The sequence below is a fragment of the Nannospalax galili genome, unplaced genomic scaffold, assembly GCF_000622305.1.
Source record: "Nannospalax galili isolate Female #2095 unplaced genomic scaffold, S.galili_v1.0 scaffold886, whole genome shotgun sequence".
NCBI lineage: Eukaryota > Metazoa > Chordata > Mammalia > Rodentia > Spalacidae > Nannospalax > Nannospalax galili.
The window spans coordinates 2,970,522-2,990,521 of record NW_008355971.1 but is presented as its reverse complement, the minus strand read 5'-3'; the positions used below and the strand labels follow the sequence as shown (position 1 = coordinate 2,990,521).

The window sequence follows — 20,000 nt, the reverse complement described above, 5'->3', positions numbered from 1 at the left end:
GACTCCACACCAGCATCAGGGTTTCTTTCTACATCCTTGACCCCAGCACCAACACGGTCTCCTCTCCCTAGTTTCGCCTAAGCTCTTTTCTCTCTCCCTTCTAACTTCTCACTCAAATGGCATTTTCCTGAAGATGAATGTTCCTCACTCCCTTCTCTCCCCCTGCCCTGGAGTGAAGGGTGGGGGTGGGAGACACTCAGGGCTCTTCCCAGGCTCAGTTCCATCCCACAAGCTCCCTGCTCTGCCCCATCTTTCCTTATGGCTTCCACACCACATCGCAGACATTCTGGCATCCTTCCTCGGAGCCACAGCCTCCCATGATGGCTCCCATGATGGCTCAAGACACTGGAGGCATGTGTATAGCAGTTCCCAGTTAGGCTGTAGATGAGCCCGCTGAGGGTCAGAGCCTGTCTCTGACCCTCTTATTAAAGTATAAGTAACTGGCCTCGAACTCCCTATGTAGTTGAAGTTGATCTTGAACTTTTTTTTTTGGTCTCCCTGTAGCCCCAGCTGTCCTGGAACTCACTATGTAGATCAGGCTGGCCTTGAACTCACAGAGATCCACCTGCCTCTGCCTCCCAAGTGCTGGGATTAAAGGCGGCCGCCACCACGCTGGGCCTCTCTTCACTTTTTAAAACGACTGTCTCACTATGTAGCCCAGGTTGGCCTCAAACTTTTGCGCTTTCTGTCTCAGCCTCCTGAGTGCTGGGATTATAGGTATGCGCCACCATGCCTGGAAATTTTAGGCATTTGAAAAACTTCTCTGAGCCAGGTGTGGTGGCACATGCCTATAACCCCAGCTCTCGGGAGGTGAAGGCAGGAAGACCAGAAGCTGAAGGCCAGCCTAGGTGGCATAGTGAATTCAAGGCCAGCTTAGACTACTGAGACTCTGTCTTAAAAAAACAAAAATGAATAACAAAAACTCCGCTTCTCCTAAAGCTGGGCATGGTGGTAGACACCTTTAATCCTAGCACTTGGGAGGTAGAGGCAGGTAGAGGCCAGCCTGGTCATCATAGCGAGTTCCAGGCCAGCTAGGGCTACAGGGAGATCCTATGTCAAACAATAAAACAAGCCAGGCTTGGTGGCGCACGTCTTTAATCCCAGCACTGGGGAGACAAAGGCAGGCAGATTTCTGTAAGACTGAGACCAGTTTGGTCTACATAGCAAATTCCAGGCCAGTTAGCGCTACAGGAAGACCCTGTCTCAAAAAACAAAACCAAAACAGGAAAAACAAAACCCATCTACTTCTCCATGACTTACTTTTCTTCCTCTGTACATTTCATACCCAATATGTGCTTCAAGGTTAATTCCCTAAACTGACCTCAGCATCTTCTCCCACAAACTGCTCCTTGTCCATGTCCTTAGGGACCACCTTCAACTTGTCTGAGATGGCTTCCTCCCTCCCCTCTCTCAGTACTTCAGCCTGCCCTCCTGCCCTATCAAGTCTCCCCCAACCACCTGCTTCATCTTTGACCAGTGTCAGTCACCTGGGCCCTGCCTTACCCTCTTTTCTGGGACTTGGGGGCCATTTCTTGCCTCCTACAATTTTTTCTTCTTAACAAAAATGCTTTCTGACAGTCAGGCCTGACTACTCCGCTCAAAGCCACTTCCATGACTCCCCAGTGCCCAGTCTAAACTTTTTAGCTTGCATTGAACACTTCTTCCAACCTGACACTTGCTCCATCTACACATCCCCTCTATGGCTGCCACAGGCTGGAACACGTATTTTCTGAAACACACACACACACACACCCTAACTCCAAAGGCCTGTCTTTCCTTGCTCCTATATGCCTGTAGGTCCGTCCCCATTTCCAAACACCAAGGTCCATGATTAGCATCCCTCTGAGTTCACCTTGTCCGGATTCTTCAGAGTTCCACCAGTGGGTGGGGGAGGAGGCCCAGCCTGGCAGCCCCTCCCCCCATTCCAGCCTGAGTCTCAGGTCTCCAACAACAGAACCAAAGCCTCTCAGCAACTCTGGAACCCATTCAGGGTACCTGAGCCCCTCATCCGAAGCCAAGAGGGCTTCGGAGGAGGGGTGCAGCCCCTGGCAGACTCACCGTGTGGCCAAGGGCTCAAGGGGTGCCAGGGAGGTGACAGCTGACTTCATAGAGAGAGACACGAGTGTGATTTTCTTTCCCCAGCTAGGGGGACCGAGGGGCCATCAACAGAGTGGGAGGTCTCGACTGCCTGGCCTGTGGTTCAGGGGTCATGGCAGGGTGGTGACTGGCAGCCAGAGCACCATGGCCACCATCCAGTCAGAGACTGACTGTTACGACATCATTGAGGTGCTAGGCAAGGGTACCTTTGGGGAGGTGGCCAAGGGCTGGCGGCGGAGCACAGGGGAGATGGTGGCCATCAAGATCCTGAAAAATGATGCCTACCGGAGCCGCATCATCAAAAATGAGTTGAAGCTGTTACGCTGCATGCGAGGCCTAGACCCCGACGAGGCCCACGTCATCCGCTTCCTTGAGTTCTTCCATGACGCCTTTAAGTTTTACCTGGTCTTTGAGCTGCTGGAGCAAAACCTCTTTGAGTTCCAGAAAGAAAACAACTTCGCACCCCTTCCTGCCCGCCACATCCGCACTGTCACGCTCCAAGTGTTGAGAGCACTGGCAAGGCTCAAGGAGCTGGCCATCATCCACGCTGACCTCAAGCCTGAGAACATCATGCTGGTGAACCAGACCCGATGCCCTTTCCGGGTGAAGGTGAGTGAGGCTGCCTGGCCAGCAGCTTTGCCCAGGCTTGGGACACTCTGCCAGTCTCCCTGGCCCCATCACATGACTTTGAGGCCTTCTGGATTCCCATGCTCCCTGTCCTTGTAAATGAGCTCTAGTTCTCCCATCTCCCCATCTCAATTCCTTTTCTGTTTTGTTTTGAGACAGGGTTTCGTGTAGACTAGGCTGGCCTTGAGCTTGCTGAGTAGCTGAGGATGACTTAAACTCATGATCCTCCTGTCTCTACCTCCCAAGTGTTAGGATTATAGGCATGTGCCAACCACAACCAATTGGTTTTGTTTTGTTTTTGTAGACAGAGTCTCATATAGCCCAGCTGGTCTGGAACTTGAGATCTTCCTGCCTTCACCTCCCAGGTACTGACCGGGATGATGACAGGTGTTCCTCACCATGCCTAGTTTCGCCTCAATTCTGAGGTCTGATGGTCTCCTGTGCTCCCCTCTCCAGGCCTGAGGTCTTTGAACACTGTTCCATTCAACTTAGAACTCACTATGGTGATGAGGCTGGCCTCAAAATCACAAAGATCCACCTACCTCCACCTTCCAAATGCTGGGATTAAAGGAGTGGGCCATCATGCCCTGGCCTTGTGGGGATGACTTTTCAGTGGGGAACTTTCAGTAGGAGGATTAGGAATAAAGTATATCATGAGAGGGAGAAGGAGAAAAGAGAGAGTACAAGGGCAAGGATGTGGGGTGTTTGTTGCTCAGGGATGGGAGGTAGGGATGGTTGAAATTTACATGCCCTGGTCAAGGAGGCCTTCCTGAGAAGGTGCAATTAAAGAAGTCCTGAAGGACGGGGAGCCATATAGACAGTGGCAGGAAGAGCTTCCAAGTAGAGGGAACAGCCATTGCAAAGACCCTGAGTTAGAAGCATGCTGTGTGTATGTATTCTAGCAACACAGGGGAAGTCTGTGGAACGGAAGTGGTGAAGAGAGGGGAAATAAGATCAAAGACGGTAAGGGGCAGGGCTGTGCAGGGCCTTGTAGCCACAGTAAAGCCACAGTAAAGATAGACTCACACTATGTAGCCCTGGCTTGCCTTGAACTTGCTGTGTAGACCAGGTTGGCCTCAAACTCATGGATGATCCTCCTGCCTCTGTATCCCAAGTGCTGGGATCACAGGTATTCAACTCTCAAATGGTTCAGAATAGAACAGGAGCCTGGTCTGACTTGGGTGTTCATTTTGAGGGATAGAAGGAGTAAGACAAAAAGACAGGGCCTTCCTAAGCCCCAGCTGGCCTTGAACTTGATATGTAGACCAGGCTGGCCTCCGTCTCACAGAGATTCACCTGCCTCTGCCTCCCGAGTGCTGGGATTAAAGGCAAGTGCCACCACACTTGGTTTTAAATAAATTTTTAAAAAGAAAAAGAAATATGGGGCTGGAAAGACGACTCAGTGGTTAAGAGCACTGGCTGCTCTTATAGAAGACCCAGGTTCAGTTCCCAAAACCCACATGGCAGCTAACAACTGTTCATAACTCCAGTTCCAGGGGATCTGATGCCTTCTTCTAGCCACCTCTGGCATTGCACAACATGGATGCACTTACATACCTGCAGGCAAAACACTCATATATATAAAATAAAAATAATTTTTTTTAAAAGAAAAAAATGTGAGGGAGAACAGGGCGTGGTAGTGGATCTCTGTAATGTGCCAGTACTGGGGAGATGGAGACAGGAGACTCAAGCTCATCCTTAACTACATAGCAAATTCAAGGCCAGCCTGGGCTGTTAAAAAGAAAAAAAGTCGGGAGGCAGAGGCAGGCGGATCTCTGTGAGATTGGGGTCCGTCTGTTCTACATAGTGAGTTCCAGGAGGGCTGGGGCTACAGGAGACCCTGTCAAAAACAAAATAAAATGAAACAAAAGAAAGGGAAAAAAATGTGAAGGGAAGTGAGGGCTGGAGTGGGACCAGGGCCTCCTGGCCTGAGCACCTGAAGCTGGTGGCTCTACTCTCTGTTTATCCTTCTCCATCTATTGAAGACCTACTCTGTGCCTGACCTGCTTCCTCCTCCTCTCCTCCCATTTGTCCCTGGCTCCTGCTTTTCCTGCAGACCTCCTGCCTATGCCTCCCCAGCCCACCCCCACACCCCTCTCCAACCCACCCCCACACCCCTCTGAGCTTCTCCATCTGCCTGCTTGTCACCCTCTGGTGATGACTCTGAGCTGCCAGCCCTAGAGGGCAGGGTGGGGCCAAAGCAGACTTCACAGAATCCAGGGCCTCTCCCAGGGCAGGGAATGTTCCTTAGAGACACAGAGACAGGAAGAGCGGGATATTTCTACCCTGCAGAATGGAAGGACAGTGACCCAGAGAGACGACATCTGTATAGATTTAGAACGGCTCAGAGGGCACCTGGCTGGCACTAGAACCCCTACAGTGTTTGCAGAATGAAGGGACCAGTCCCACAGACACTGGCGCAGTGTCCAGTGTCACTCAAGCTCCCAGGGCCCTGGGAGTCTGACTTGGAGTCCAGACTAACGACTACTTCACGATTCAGCCTGTGCGTATGGAAGGGGAGGGGTTGCTGAGTCCAAATCTGAGAAACCCGGGAGGGAAACTGAGGCCTCCACTGAGTGAGTCACAGGGATTCAGTGAGACAGGAAGAGTGCCGCCTGGTGGTGATGGGAGGGATAAGGCACCCCCCCCCCCCATGGCTCTGCTGGTCCCAAGTGCCTGTCACATGTCAAGGATCTGTGGGAGTGTTGACAGTGTCTGGTAGTGAAGACAACAGAGGACTCAGCCTGCAGGGCAGGGCCTTCCTAGTGGGAGACACAGAAACGAAGATGCAGGATGCCAAGAGGTGAGAGAGCAGCTGTGAAGAGGCAGTTAGCGGCGGAGAAGAGAGAGAGAGGGGAGAGAGAGAGAGAGAGAGAGAGAGAGAGAGAGAGAGAGAGAGAGAGAGAGAGAGAGAGAGAGAGAAGCCAGACAGACCTGGTAATGCAGACCTGTATTCAGTAAACTGAGGCAGGAGGATAATGAGTTCAAGGCTTGCCTCAGAAACTAAGATAATGGTTAAAAATAAAAAAGTAAAGGCCCATTGTGGTGGCACACAGCTGCGATCTCAGTGCTTGGGAGGTGGAGGAGGATCAGCAGTTCAATGTCACCCTAGGCTACATAGTGAGTTTGAAGCCAGCCTGGACTACATGAGGCCCTATCTCAAAAAATTGACCAATAGGGGGGCTGGAAAGATGGATCAGCTGTCAGAAGCACAATCTTTTTTTTTTTTTTTTTTTTTTTTTTTTTGGTCTTTTTGAGACAGGGTCTCCCTGTAGTCACAGCTGGCCTGGATTCCCAAGTGCTGGGATTAAGGGTGTGACCACCACCATGCCCAGCTCACACCAGCTGCTTTTGTAGAGGACCTGAGTTCAGTTCCCAGCAACCGTATGGCAGCTAACAATTGTCTGTCACTCCAGTTCCAGGGGATTGATGCCCTCTTCTGTTTCCCACAGGCATTGCATGACACAAATGCACTTACATGCAGGAAAAACACTCATACACATAAAAAATAAAAATAAAATACATTTATTTTGGAAAAACTTAAATAATAAATAAATTAAGTTTTTAAAAGGCTGGAGGTTTGGCTCAGTGACAATTCTTAGCATACATCAGAGCCTGAGTTCAATCTCCAGTACCATAGAAATGAGAGACTGAGAGACAAAGGAGAAAAATTGCCAGGGCCAAAACACCCACCTGTTCATCATTATCCACTCTTTCCTGGGCTCTACTATACACCAGACACCCTTCCAGGCTTCTGAGCCCTACTACATGCTAGACACTCTTTCAGGCTTTTAGAGACATAGCCTGAACAAAATACAAAACTTCTGGGGCTAGAGAAATAGTTAAGCAGTTAAGAACACTGGCTGCTCTTGTAGATGACCTGGGTTTGGTTCCCAGCACCCACATGATGGCTAACAATGATCCATAACCCCAGTTTCAGGGGATCTGACACCCTCTTCTAGCCTCTGTTGGCATTGCACACACAGGTAGAACACTCATAGTCATTAAAAAATACAAAAAGCCAGTCGTGGTGGTACATGCCTTTAATCTCAGCACCCATGGAGGTCAGAAGAATGTGCGTATATATAATGTGTGTGTGTGTGTGTGTGTGTGTGTGTGTGTGTGTATTTTGTGACATGGTATGAAAATCAAAGCTGGGTTTGGTGGTGCACATCTGTAATCCCAGCCCTTGATAGGTGGAGGCAGGAGAATCAGGAGCTCAAGGCCAGCCTGAGCTATGTAGGGAGTTTGAAAACATCCTGGGATACAAGAGAACTGTGTCTCAAAACAAAGGGCTGCAGGTGTGGTGGAATACTTGCAAAAAAGAAGCAGAAGAGGAGGAGGAGGAAAAGAGGAGGAAGAGGAGGAGGGGGCGGTCCTTACCATTACCAGCACAAGTTCTAATGCAGAGAACCAGAGACAAGAGCACCAGACACCAGACCAAACACAGAGTCAAGCTAGTGGACAGAGACAGGGACATTAACAAGAAAGGAAGTCTCATGGGCACAGTGCCAGGAAGAATCACTGAGAGATGCAGAAAGGGAGATGCAGGGACTTGTCCTGGGATGTCTTTGGCTGTTAGCACCATTCCACCAGCCCATGTACTCCCATGTCCTGCACCCATGTACGCCTGTCCTCCACAGGTGATCGACTTCGGCTCAGCCAGCATCTTCAGTGAGGTGCGCTACGTGAAGGAACCGTACATCCAGTCCCGCTTCTACAGGGCCCCAGAGATCCTGTTGGGGCTGCCCTTCTGTGAGAAGGTGGACGTGTGGTCTCTGGGCTGCATCATGGCCGAGCTCCATCTGGGCTGGCCCCTCTACCCAGGCAACAATGAGTATGACCAGGTGCGGTACATCTGTGAGACCCAGGGCCTGCCCAAGCCCCACCTACTGCGCGCCGCCCGCAAGGCACACCACTTTTTCAAGCGCAACCCCCACCCAGACTCCAGCAACCCCTGGCAGCTTAAGTCCTCGGCTGAGACCAAGGTATGAGGGGCAGGCAGGCTGAGGACAATCTGTACTGGGGGACTGCTGCCTCAAGAGCAATCTAGGTTAAACCTCAAGGAGGACCAGAAGCTTGGGGGTCAGCTGTGGGGGTTATCACAGCAAGAAATATTTGGGTGATTCCAAAAGGAGGGACTGGATTTCTGAAGGCCAGCTCTAAGGCCACTGCAGCTAAGGATCTGGGTTAAGCCAGGCTCATGGCTCCTACCTGTAATTCCAGCACTCAGGAAGTTGCTGAGGCAGAAGAATTGCCTTGAGTTTGAGCGTTGCTTGGGCTATATAGTGAGTTTGAAGCCCACTGTTATAGCTCAAAAAAAAAAAAAATCAAACCAGGGGCAGGAGAGATGGCTTAGCAGTTAAGAGCATTGGCCACTCTTACAGAGGACCCTAGTTCAGTTCCCAGCATCCACAGGGTGGCTAACAGTCCTTAACTTCAGTTCCAGGTGATCTGATGCCCTCTTCTGGCCTCCATGGGCACTACATGCATGTGGTGCACTTGCATACATACAGGAGAAACATACATACACCTGCAATTAAAATAATAAAATATTTAAAATAATCAAACCAGCTGGGCATGGTGCCACATGTATTTGATTCCAGCCCTCAGGAGGTACAGGCTGGTGGATCTCTGTGATTTAAGGCCAGCCTGGTCTACATAGTGAGTGAGTTCCAGGCCAGATCCTGTCTAAACAAAACAAAACAAAACACCCACAGCTGTACATGGTGGCTAATGTCTCTGATCATAATACTGCAGCAATTGAAGGTAGGAATATCAGAGTTCAAGGTCATCCATGGCTACATAAGGAAAGGTCAAAAGAGGGCGACCGATCCCCTGGAACTGGAATTACAGACAGTTGTTAGCTGCCATTGGGTGCTGGGACTCAAACCCGGGTCCTCTGTAAGAGCAGCCAGTGCTCTGAACTGCTGAGCCATCTCTTTGGTGCTAGCCTTTGGTGGGGGCTGGAGCCACATCTCTGAGCTGGCTGGAGGTCCAGTTAGGTGATAGGAAGACCAAAGAAGGCTAGGTGTCCTTCCGACAGCTGTGGATTGGACAAAAGGGGAACTGGTGTGGGGGACCAGGTTGGACCACGCCAGTAGCAAGAGGGCTTCATGTCAGATCATGGGCAGAAGTGGAATTCTGGGGAGATCACTTGGCTCCCACAGCAGGCAGTCCTTGCAGCCCTGAGCCTGGACACATGTCCACCCTGTGTCCCACATGTCACCACCAGGTGCGACCACTAGAGCGCCGCAAATACATGCTGAAGTCCTTGGACCAGATTGAGACAGTGAACGGTGGAGGGGCAGTGAGTCGGCTGAGCTTCCCAGACAGGGAGGTGCTAGCGGAACATGCAGACCTCAAGAGTATGGTGGAACTGATCAAGCGCATGCTGACATGGGAGTCACACGAACGCATCAGCCCCAGTGCGGCCCTGCGACACCCCTTTGTGTCCATGCAGCAGCTGCGGAGCGCCCACGAAGCTACCCGCTACTACCAGCTGTCCCTGCAAGGCTGCCGCCTGTCACTACAGGTGGATGGCGAGTCATCCCCACCTGTCATGGCCACTGTAGAGGATGGGCCCCCCTACTACCGCCTGGCAGAGGAGGAGGAGACTGGGGGCCTGGGTGGTGTAGCAGGCAATGGGCCCCTCTTCAGGGAGGAGAAGGCTCCTGGCATGCAAAGAGCCATTGACCAGCTTGATGACCTGAGTCTGCAGGAGGCCAGGCGAGGGCTGTGGAGTGACACCCGGGCAGATGTGGTCTCTGACATGCTGGCTCCACTCAAGGTAGCCGACACTGGCCATCGGGTCCCTGACTCGGGCCCAGAGCCTATCCTGGCCTTCTATGGCAGTCGCTTGGCTGGCCACCGCAAGGCCCGCAAGGCACCGTCAGGCTCCAAATCTGACTCCAACTTCAGTAATCTCATCCAGTTGAGCCAGGCCTCACCAGAGGATACTGGACCCTGCCAGGGCAATGGCTGGGAGGAAGAAGGCCGAGGGGCCTCGACTGAGCCATCTGCCATCCCACAACGAGATGGACCCAGCATCAAAGATAGGACCATGGATGCTGAGGTAAGCAGGATGCACAGGCTGGGCTTCCAGCCAGGGTCTCTGCTAACCTTAGAGCTCAAGCTAGGGTGGGGCACAGGTTACAGGGCCATGCTCCTACACTGCCATAGTGTTCTCATGAGGTTCAGCAAACACTGCCCCCCTAGACTAGATGACAAGGTGAAGCTCAGACTAACACCCTCAGGACTGGACAAGGCTTGGCCATACTACTGACCCCAAGGGTAGTGAGGAGTGGGTAAGAAACGGGTAAGGTGCTGAGTGTGGTGGCACATCTCTGTAATCCCAGCACTCAGAAAGCTGAAGCAGGAGGATTATCTCAAAGTCAAGTCTAGCCTGGGCTACAAAACAGTACGTATCTCAAAAGAAAAAGTTCTGCAATAGAGTCCTTGCCTAGAATCCATCCATTAGGGGCTGGGGGCATGGCTCAGTGGTAGAGTGCTTGCCTGCACTAGGCTAGGGTTGTAATTTAGCAGGAGAGCATTGATTAAAATTCATCAATGAGGAGACTGGGATGTGGCTCCATAGTAGAGCACCTGCCTAGAATCCCTCAGTGAGGGGATGGGGTGTGGTTCAGTGGTAGAGCACCTGCCTAGAATCCCCCAGTGAGGGGCTGGGGTGTGGCTCAGTGGTAGAGCACTTGCTTAGAATCCACCAGTGAGGGGCTCAGTCAGAGTATTTATTTGTCTAGCATAGGCCAGGCCTTTGTTTCCATCCCTCAAACCTTCTCCCTAAGTGGGCAAGGCCTGCCCAGGGAGGGGTTCTTCATGCCTGCTCACCCCTCCCAGCAGACATGCACACAACCTAGCAGGTACTCACTTCTTGCTAATGTCCCTCTCTTCTCCTTCCACAGAGGTCAGGCCCTGAGCTCTTTGATCCCAGCAGCTGTCCAGGAGAGTGGCTGAACGAGCCAGAATGGACCCTGGAGGGTACCCGAGGGTCAAGGGCTCAAGGACTCCCACCCCGCCATCCCCACCCACATGGGCCACCCTGGGCCACCAACTTTCTGCAGCATGTTGGTGGGCACCACTGACGGGGACCCTACCCTGTCTGTTTCCAGGGTCTGAGCCAGCTGGGCTGGTATCTCCTCTTGACCTAAAACCACTCCTCAGAGCCATCCTCTGAACCCACAAATTATTCTTGCAGAAAAATAGTTATCTGTAATGTTCCTACGTTCCCACCCCCGGCACATGACTACTTCCCACCCCAAGTGTTGGAGGCCTTTAGTGTTTGGGCCATGCTCCTGCTCCCGGCCAGTGAGTTAGGAAGAGGGCTGTACCCCACTGGCCATGAGTGTGCCTGGGCCCTCCTGCCTCTGCCTATTTCAATAAATAACTTCCAAATCCTGCCTCCTGCCTGTTCTCACTGCCTGCACTGACTACGTGGGGCCCCCTCCTAGCACCCAGGGCCTGCCTGCCTCAGGCTATGACTGGTTGGCCACTGGCTGAGGCCAGTTACCATGGCACTGAAAAGTAAAGGCTGTGTAGGGCACACTAATATATCCCCTAAATATACTCAATTATACCTGGCATGGAGTGGGTTTATATTCCCAGAACTTGGGAAACTGAGGCAGAAGAGGATCACAAGTTCAAGACCAGCTTGGGCTCATTGAGAAAATTTGTCTTAAAAAAAGGCAGGTGTGGGTGGGGGGAGAACTGGAGATGGCTCAGTGGTTAAGAAACATGATATTCTTCCAGAGGATCCAAGTTCAATTCCCAGCACCCACATGGTGGCTAACAACCATCTAGAACTCTAGTTCCAGGGGATTGACACCCTCTTCTGGCCTCTGTAGGACATTGAACACACAGTGGTGCACTAACATGCATGCTGGCAAAACACTCATACACATACAATTTAAAAAATAACACTTTCTTTAAAAAGCTAAGGCTGGAGAGATGACTCAGTGGTTAAAAGCACTGGCTGTTCTTGCTGAGGACCCAGGTTTGGGTCCCAGCACCCACATGATGGCTAACAACTGTCCATAACTCCAGTTCCAGGGAATTCCATGCCCTCTTCTGGCCTCCACAGTCACTGCATGCATGTAGTGCACTTACATACATGTAGGCAAGACACATACATATTATATATATATATATATTTGGTCTTTTTGAGACAGGGTCTCCCTGTAGCCTCAGCTGTCCTGGAACTTACTATGTAGACCAGGCTGGCCATGAACTCACAGAGATTCGCCTGCCTCTGCCTCCTGGGATTAAAGGCATGTGCCACCATGCCTGGCTTATACATATTATTTTTTAAAAGCTAAGAGCTAAGAGCTTGGTACCTTGAGACTCCGCCCTCAGTATGGTCTGTGTTGGGCACACATCCACCAGAGTTTGCCAAATGTTGCTGACTTGTTCCCCCTACATGTGATGGGTTTGGCATCCTCCCACCCACACTCAGGACATGCAGAGTATAAACCCATTTGTGGGCATAAATTCATGCTTTGCATACATTCTGGTGTTCAGATATGCTGGTCCCCCCCTCCCCATGATTTAGCCCACACTACTCTGTGGAGCATGCTCAGTGTACAGCACGTCTCTCATGCTAGCTACATGCACACATGTTCAGTCCATGCCAGCCCATGTGGTCATACACTGCATGCCCAGCCCATGCCAGCCTCATGTGCACTGCACATTAAGATGCTCCCACTCTGAGGTCCATGCCACCTGTCCCCTACCTGACACCCCACCTCACACCACTCAGTCAAGCACAGGCTGTACTGATAATTATTTACTTATTATAATCTTGGGTCCTTTTTGCCCTAGAAAAGGGGGTGGGCCAGCAATCTGGGCCCAGCATGCACCCCTACTTCATTGGGGCCTGATCCCTCCCCCAGCTCTGCTAGGTCCCGGGCCATAGCATCAGGCCAGTGGGGGCGGAGGTAGCGTCGGGAGCATGGTATGGGAGGGGAAACCTGTGGAGCCACATGGGGCAGAGAGAAGCGGGGGTTGAGGGACAACAACAAGGGGGCATGGCAGGCCTTGGCCTGTCCACTGGGCTGGGCCTCAGAGCAGGCGACAAGCATTGCCCACGCTATCAGCTGAGGTGTCAAGGTCATGGCTGTAAGGGGAGTCCCAGTCCCTCAGAAAAACAGCCTCCAGCTGCCTGCGCAGGCCACCACGCCCATTCTGTGTCACTAGCAGTGAGGTGCCCGCAGTCTCTGTGAAGTAGCTCCCAGACCAGTTGGAGGTTCCTGGGGAGAAAGGGTGGAGCGTGAGTCCCATGAGGTGGCTGGGCCCTGGTGCCTAGACCCTCCGTTCTTGCATTCACCTATGGCACTGGGGGGCACTCACCAATGTAGGTAGCACGTTCAGTCACCATGTATTTGTTGTGGCTGACTCGGGCATAGGGGATTCGAGCCTGAGATTCATCCGCAGGAACCACAAAGAGTTTCTGAAAGGGAGGAGGTGGGTCGGGGGGAGCTTGAAGTGCAAGTTGGGGGATGCTGAGAAACTCTGGGATGGTGGGGACCAGAATAGGGTCCCATGCAGCTGGTGTTCAGTAAACACCAGCCGAGGAGAACCATGTTACCCCAACTATAACATTGCCTATAATGGCTTTTATTTGGGGGGGGCGTGTTTTTGAGACAGGGTCTCCCAGATGTCCTGGAACTCACTATATAGACCAGACTGGCTTTGAACTCACAGAGATCTGGCTGCCTCTGCTGGAATTAAAGGCATGCCTGCCTCTGCTGGAATTAAAGGCATGCGCCACCATGCCCGGCTGCTTTTTTTTTAAGGCAGAATCTCCCTGCAGCCACTGGTGGTCTGGAATTTGCTATGTAGACCAGGTTGGCCTCCATCTCACAGAGATCCACCTGCCTCTGTCTCCTGAGTGAGTGCAGGGATTAAAGGAGTGTTGCTACCATGGCCAACTTAAAATGGCTTTTTAAAAACCAATTAATCTGGGGCTAGAGAGATGGCTCAGTAGTTAAGAACACTGGCTGTTCTTGCAGAAGACTTGGGTTCGAATCCCAGCACCCACACGGCAGCTAACAACTGTAACTCCAGTTCCAGGTGATCTGACAGCCTCTTCTGTCTTCCACGGGCATTGCACGACATGGGTGCACTTACCTACATGCAGGCAATACACACATACACATAAAAATAATAAATGAAATTTGTTTTGTTTTGTTTGGTCTTTTTGAGACAGGGTCTCCCTGTAGCCCCAGCTGTCCTGGAACTCACTACGTAGACCAGGCTGGCCTTGAACTCACAGAGATCCTCCTGCCTCTGCCTCTTAAGTGCTGGGACTACAGGCATGCACCACCACGCCCGGGGAGCAGCAAGTATTCTTAACTGATGAGCTATCTCTCCAGAACCCCAGAATGGCTCTTGTTCTGCTCAGAAGTCTCATCTCTGATGTTTCTTTTTCCAAAAAGCCTGTCTCTGCCTCTGTCTTTCTGCCCTCTGCTTTTCAAGACAGAGTCTTACTTTGTATGTAGCTCAGGTTGGCCTTGAACACATTATGTAGTCAAGGATGACCCTGAACTTCTGATCCTCATGCCTCTACCTCTGTAATGCTGGGATTATAAATGAGCCACCACCCACACCATGTGGTGCTAGAGATTGAACCCAGGGCTTTGAACATGTTAGGAACACATTTTACAAGGTGAGTCATACCCCAGAACCCCAGAAAGTCTTTCTTAAACACCAGGAGAGGGCACTCTGTCCCTAACTCTCTGTCTGTGCCTCCCCATGTCAACTGTGAACCTCTGTCTGCACCTCCAGATCCTGGCCATCCCATAGTGCTCCCTCATGGCACCTCTCACTCTAGGTCATCCTGGTCATGACACGTGGGCTGCATGGGGCTGTGTCCCCAGCACTGTGCTGAGTGCACAGAAGGCTCAGGAGTGACCTTGGATGCGTGCTTACCACTTGGATGTCAAAGTGGGTGTGGTTGTCCCGAAGGGCAGCCAGGGAGAGCAGGAAGGACCGCATGGATGGCTCAGAGTGTCCCCAGCAGCTGATGAGCAAGCGCACTTTGACACCTCGCTCATAGGCAGCACGTCGAAGTCCATCATCAATGGCTGGCCAGAACCTGAGGGGCAGTAGGATGGGGATTCAGGTAGAAGAGCCAGTTTTATCCATTGGCTTTGTCTTCAGCTTTGGGAAGGCAAGCCGGAGCCCTGCATTGACTTCTGGGCCCCCAAACCTGCAGAGGACCCCATCACTGGTTCCCAACTCTCTTTCTATCTCCTTAGATGCCTTACCTCCTGTTCCTGGCTACCATCAGGCACCCCAAAGTCTATTCTTTGGGGTTTTTTAAATGTTTTATTATTATTTTAAAAAATATTTTATTACTTTTATTTTCTGTGTATGCGTGTATTGCCTGCATGTAGGTAAGTGCACCGTGTCATGCAATGCCCGAGGACAGAAGAGGCCATCGGATCCCCTGGAACTGGAGTTACGGACAGTTGTTAGCTGCCATGTGGGTGCTGGGATTCAAACCCAGGTCTTCTGCAAGAACAACCAGTGTTCTTTTCTTAACCACTGAGCCACCTCTCCTGCCCCTTATTTATTATTTTTAATTTATGTGTTTGAACATATTGCCTACATGTATGTAAATGTACCCAGGTCATGCAATGCCCATGGAAGGCAGAAGAGAGTGTCAGATACCCTGGAACTGGAGTTAGGGTGTTAGCTGCCATGTGGGTGCTGGGAATTGAACCCAAGTCCTCTGCAAGAGTAGCCAGTGCTCTTAACCACTGAGCCATCTTTCCAGTCTTGTGTATTTTTTGTTTTGTTTTGAGACAAAGTCTCCCTGTAGCCCAGGCTGGCCTTCCAAATGATGGAATTATAGGCATGTGCCACCATGTCTGATTTCCTCCCATCTTTTTCTGTGTGTGTGTGTATACATGTATGGGTGGGTGCACTTGCTTGTGTGGAGGTCAGAGGTCAACATTGGTGTCTTCCTTCATCTGTCTGTACTTTATTGTTTTAAAGATTTATTTTATACCAGGCGTGGTGGCGCCTTTAATACCAGCACTTGGGAGGCAGAGGCAGGCAGATCTCTTCAAGGCCAGCCTGGTCTACATAGGGAGTTCCAGGCCAGGTGGGGCTACAAGGAGACCCTGTCTCAAAAAGAAAAAAAAAACGATTTTATTATTTATTTATGTATGTGTGTGTCTGAGTGTGTTTGTGCTTGTGCGTGCAGGTGCCTGAAGAGGCCAGACGATGGCATCAGATCCCTTGGAGGTGGAGTTACTGGCAGTTAAAAGCTGCCCAATGTAGGTGCTGGGAACTGAACAGAGCAGGAAAGACTCTTAACTGCTGAGCCATTCTCCAGCCCCAATCCAACTTATTTTTCGAGACAGGGTCTCTCACTGAACATGGAGCTCCCTAATTCAGCGAGGCTGGCTGGGCCCTTTGGATCTGCCTGTCTCCATCACCATGTTGGGGTAACAAGTGCGTGCTGTCACACCTACCTTTTACTTGAGGTGCCAAGGATCCAAACTCATGCTTGCATGGCAAGCACGTTGCCCACTGAGCCTTCTACCCACCCCTCCTCCCATCTTATCTACTGACCCTGTTCTTCTTTAAGCTCCTCAACATAATCACCACCCCTACTCCTTTCTGATGATACTGGGAGTGGAGCCCAGGGCCTCAAGCAGATCAAGCAGGTGCTCAGTCATTCTAGCTCCCAATGGCTCCCCTTCTGTCTGTCTTCTTGCCTGTTCCTCTCCTGCCTGCTCTCAGAGCCACCCACCTCCCCTCACAGGGTTACCCATCCGGAGCCCTGCCTGTGCCCGCAGTACCTGCGTGGGTGGGAGAACTCCATGGTGGGCAGGTAATTCATTACTGCAATGTATATAAAGCTCCGGGCGTTGTCCACCACATTGAGAAGAGCCTTCAGGTCTGGGGTGCGGCCACTCGGACACAGGGGTGGGGGTGCACTCTGGGGGTGAGGGGACAGTCAACACATGTGTCCTGCCAGGGGCCGCTTCACAGTGGACCCTGTGTGCGGACAGTTCACCATGAGCCAGGTTCTATGGATCTCACTGCAAACTTAACCTCCGTGACAGGAAAGGCTCACCACCACATTTGTTGAACAGACCAGGAAATGGGCTCAGAAAGGGTAAGTCACTTTCGTAAGGTCACACAGCTGATCAGGGCAACAGGATTTGTTACACTTATTTATATGTATATGTGTGTGCATGTGTGCATGCTTACATATCATGGCACAAATGTGGAGGCCACAGGACAACTTTCAGGAGTCAGTTCTCTCTTTCCATCTATCATGTGAGTCCTGGGGATTGAACTCAGGCTGTCAGGCTTGGCAGCAAGTGTCTTTACTCTAAAAATTTGCACTGGCCCAAGGAGGCAGAATCTGAACCAGGCTGCCTGGTTCCAGAATTCAGGTTCAGGTAACTTCTGATCAAGCAGCAACAGCATTACTTGAAAACTTATTAGAAATGAAAATTTTGTGTGGGTATATATGAGTGTGCATGTATGTCTTTGTACGTGTGGGAACACGTGTGCCACAGTGGGCATGTGGGATCAGAGGACAGCCATAGGAGTGCTAGGATTGTAGATATGCACTACTGTGCATGGCTTTATGTGGGTTTTGGGGATTCAAACTCAGGTCCTTATGCTTGTTTGTTTGAGACAGGGTCTCATGCAGCCCAGTGTGGCCTCTAACTCACTATGCAACCAGAGGAACTTGAACTCCTGTTCCTCCTGCCTCTACTTCCCCTAATGCTGGAACTGCAGGCATTTGCCTGGGAAAGGTTTTAGCAAGTCCTCCAGAAGATTTTGGGGGCGTTCTGATTTGGTGTCTTCGGCTCTGTTGGCACCCTTCCTTTCCCTCACAGTCAGCCCTGATGAGGCAATTCCTCATGTGTCAGGGGTCACACCAGGCCCTTTGCCCAACTCCCTCAATCCTTAGGACAGATGAGGAAACTAGTACCCTAAAAGTAGAAGTAGTCATAGGGGAAGGTAGCGTCCATCTCTGTGGGAGACCATGGTCACAAGGGGCCCCAGTGAATCACGGTTCCATGCAGCTAACTATCCATAACTCCAGTTCTAGTGGAATAAGACTTTTTTGACTTCCTCAGGCATTGCAGAACATGGGTGCACTTACACACATGCAGGCAATACACTCATACACATAAAATAAAAATAATAAATAAGGCCGGGTGTGGTGGCACATGCCTTTAATGTTCAGTGCTTGCCTGGATTTGGTCTGCAGAACCACATAACCTGGGCATGGTGGTGCATGCTTTTAATTCCAGTATTTGGGAGGTGGAGGCACAAGTAAAAGAAATTCAAGGTCATTTTTGGCTACATAGTTCAAGGCCAGCCTAGGATACATGAGATCCTGTCTCAAATTAAATAAACAAATTATAAATAAATAAATAGGAAGAGCTGCCTGTGGTTGCTGTGTTAGACATTACCAAAAGCTTAGGGTGTTTGAGCCCACTTGCACCTCATACAGAAGTTGGAAATACTAGGATATTCATATTCTAAATGATAGAAATCAATGCCTAAGGAGCTTGGGACACAGTCCATGTTTTTGGAAAAGCAGAGTGACCAAGGGTGAAGACCACTGGTTTAGGCACCCTCCCCAACAATCACCACGCAAGGTTAAACAGAGGCTGCAAATGATATCATTTCCACTGACTTACTGCTAGGTAGGCCAGAGCTGGGGTCCCATTAAGGCAGATCTCCATTGGTGTCTCTTGATTGTAGTGAGTCTCATAGGATCGGGGCCAGGTTGATGGGATGGAGCTGCCCGCCTGGCCCAGGTACCAGTAGGCCTCAAAAATCTTGCTCAGGTCTCGAGCGAGGCAGCTGCAGTTGTACATGACCATGCCCAGCTCCTTGACCTGAGTTTGGGGATAAAGGTATGGTACCCATTTGATAGGGATGCTGTGGTCTCTCTACTCAATCAGCTCATCTGTCCCTCAGACTCCTGTACCTCCACCCTGAATGGCCAACACTCTAGAATTTAAATTTAGAGGCATGAACTTGACTTCTATTTTGAAGAAAACCATTCAATTATTACAAAGGTCTAGGGTACTTTCCTTCATGATACTGGGGATTAAACCTAGGCCTTACACATGATAGGCAGTGCTCTGCTACTGAGCCACACCCCCAGCCCCTGACTGGTGGACTCAAGGCAGGTGCTCTACCACTGAGCCACACCCCAGCCCCTCACTGATGAATTCAAGGCAGGTAGACAGATGCTTTACCACTGAGGTACATTCTCTGCTCTTAAAAAATGTATTATTTAATTTTTTAAAATTTATTCTTATTTTATGTGTATGAGCATTTTGCCTGCATGTGTGTAAGTGCACCTATGTCATGTGAAGCCCACAGAGGTCAAAAGAGGGCATTGGATCCCAGGACTGGAGTTATAGATAGCTGTTAGCTGCCATGTAGGTGCTGGGGATTGAACCTGGATCCTAAGGAAGGACAGCCAGTGCTCTTAACTGCTGAGCCATCTCTCTAGTGGCCTTTCCCCAACTTTTTTTCTTTCTTGAGGCAGGGTTTCATCATGTAACCCTGGCTAGCCTGGAGCTTGCTATGTAGACCAAGCTGGTCTGGAACTCACAGAGATCTACCTGCCTCTGCCTTCTGAGTGTTGAGATTAAAGGTGTGCACCACCCTGCCCAGGCCTAAAATTTTTACTTTGAGACAAGATCTCACAAAGTTGTCCAGGCTGGACTTGGACTTTGAATCATCCTGCCTCAGCTTCTCAAGAAGTTGCAACAGCTGCATTAGGCCCAGCTAGCACCATATTTCCTGCAGCTTTGCATACCTGTTGCTTCTGCCCTATACCAGTCAGCTCCAGCTCAGTCTTGGATACCAGCTACCTAGACTGTGCCAGGCATTTCTTTGGACTTCCTTCATCATTTTCTCCAGTGCTGAGCCCATCTTTCTAACTGGGCGGGAGGTTAGGCATGCCGGAATGCTGCATCTTCAGCATCTCCCTGTGTAAATGCTGAGACCAGGGGTCTGGGGAAGTATTTGCTGGAATGAAGTGATGAGTTCTGTTCTCTCACATTTATCACTGCCTGAACCTTCCTGTATCTTGTGCTAGTCCCTGCTGACCCTTCAGGATAGCAGATTGGCTATTTCAGTGTGTGAGAAACCTTCCCTAACACTACAGCAGCAGATGTTTCTCTGCCTGCACCCCCACCCCCTTGGATCCTCTGCCTGCACCCCCACCCACTTGGATCCTCTGCCTGCACCCCCACCCCCTT

General features: G+C 50.8%; 2 protein-coding genes across 3 annotated transcripts in view; one reads left to right on the top strand and one right to left on the bottom strand.

The window, feature by feature from the left end:
- Positions 1 to 2,241: 2,241 nt before the first annotated feature.
- Hipk4 (homeodomain interacting protein kinase 4) lies at positions 2,242 to 11,514 on the top strand. The gene is made up of 4 exons (XM_008853997.2): positions 2,242 to 2,706; positions 7,368 to 7,712; positions 8,960 to 9,799; positions 10,647 to 11,514. Exons 1-4 carry the CDS (start codon positions 2,242 to 2,244, stop codon positions 10,824 to 10,826), a joined length of 1,830 nt encoding a protein of 609 aa, XP_008852219.1. The 3' UTR covers positions 10,827 to 11,514.
- A 984-nt stretch (positions 11,515 to 12,498) lies between these two features.
- Positions 12,499 to 20,000, bottom strand: part of Pld3 (phospholipase D family member 3) — a 27,961-nt gene continuing 20,459 nt past the window's right edge. For both annotated transcript variants that reach the window (XM_008853996.3, XM_008853995.3), the window contains exons 8-12: positions 18,420 to 18,620; positions 16,551 to 16,690; positions 14,668 to 14,833; positions 13,087 to 13,186; positions 12,499 to 12,986 (exon numbers count right to left, since the gene is read on the bottom strand). In XM_008853996.3, the coding sequence (XP_008852218.1) occupies positions 12,799 to 12,986; positions 13,087 to 13,186; positions 14,668 to 14,833; positions 16,551 to 16,690; positions 18,420 to 18,620 (795 nt within the window). In that variant the 3' untranslated portion in view covers positions 12,499 to 12,798. The remainder of the gene's footprint in view (positions 12,987 to 13,086; positions 13,187 to 14,667; positions 14,834 to 16,550; positions 16,691 to 18,419; positions 18,621 to 20,000) is intronic.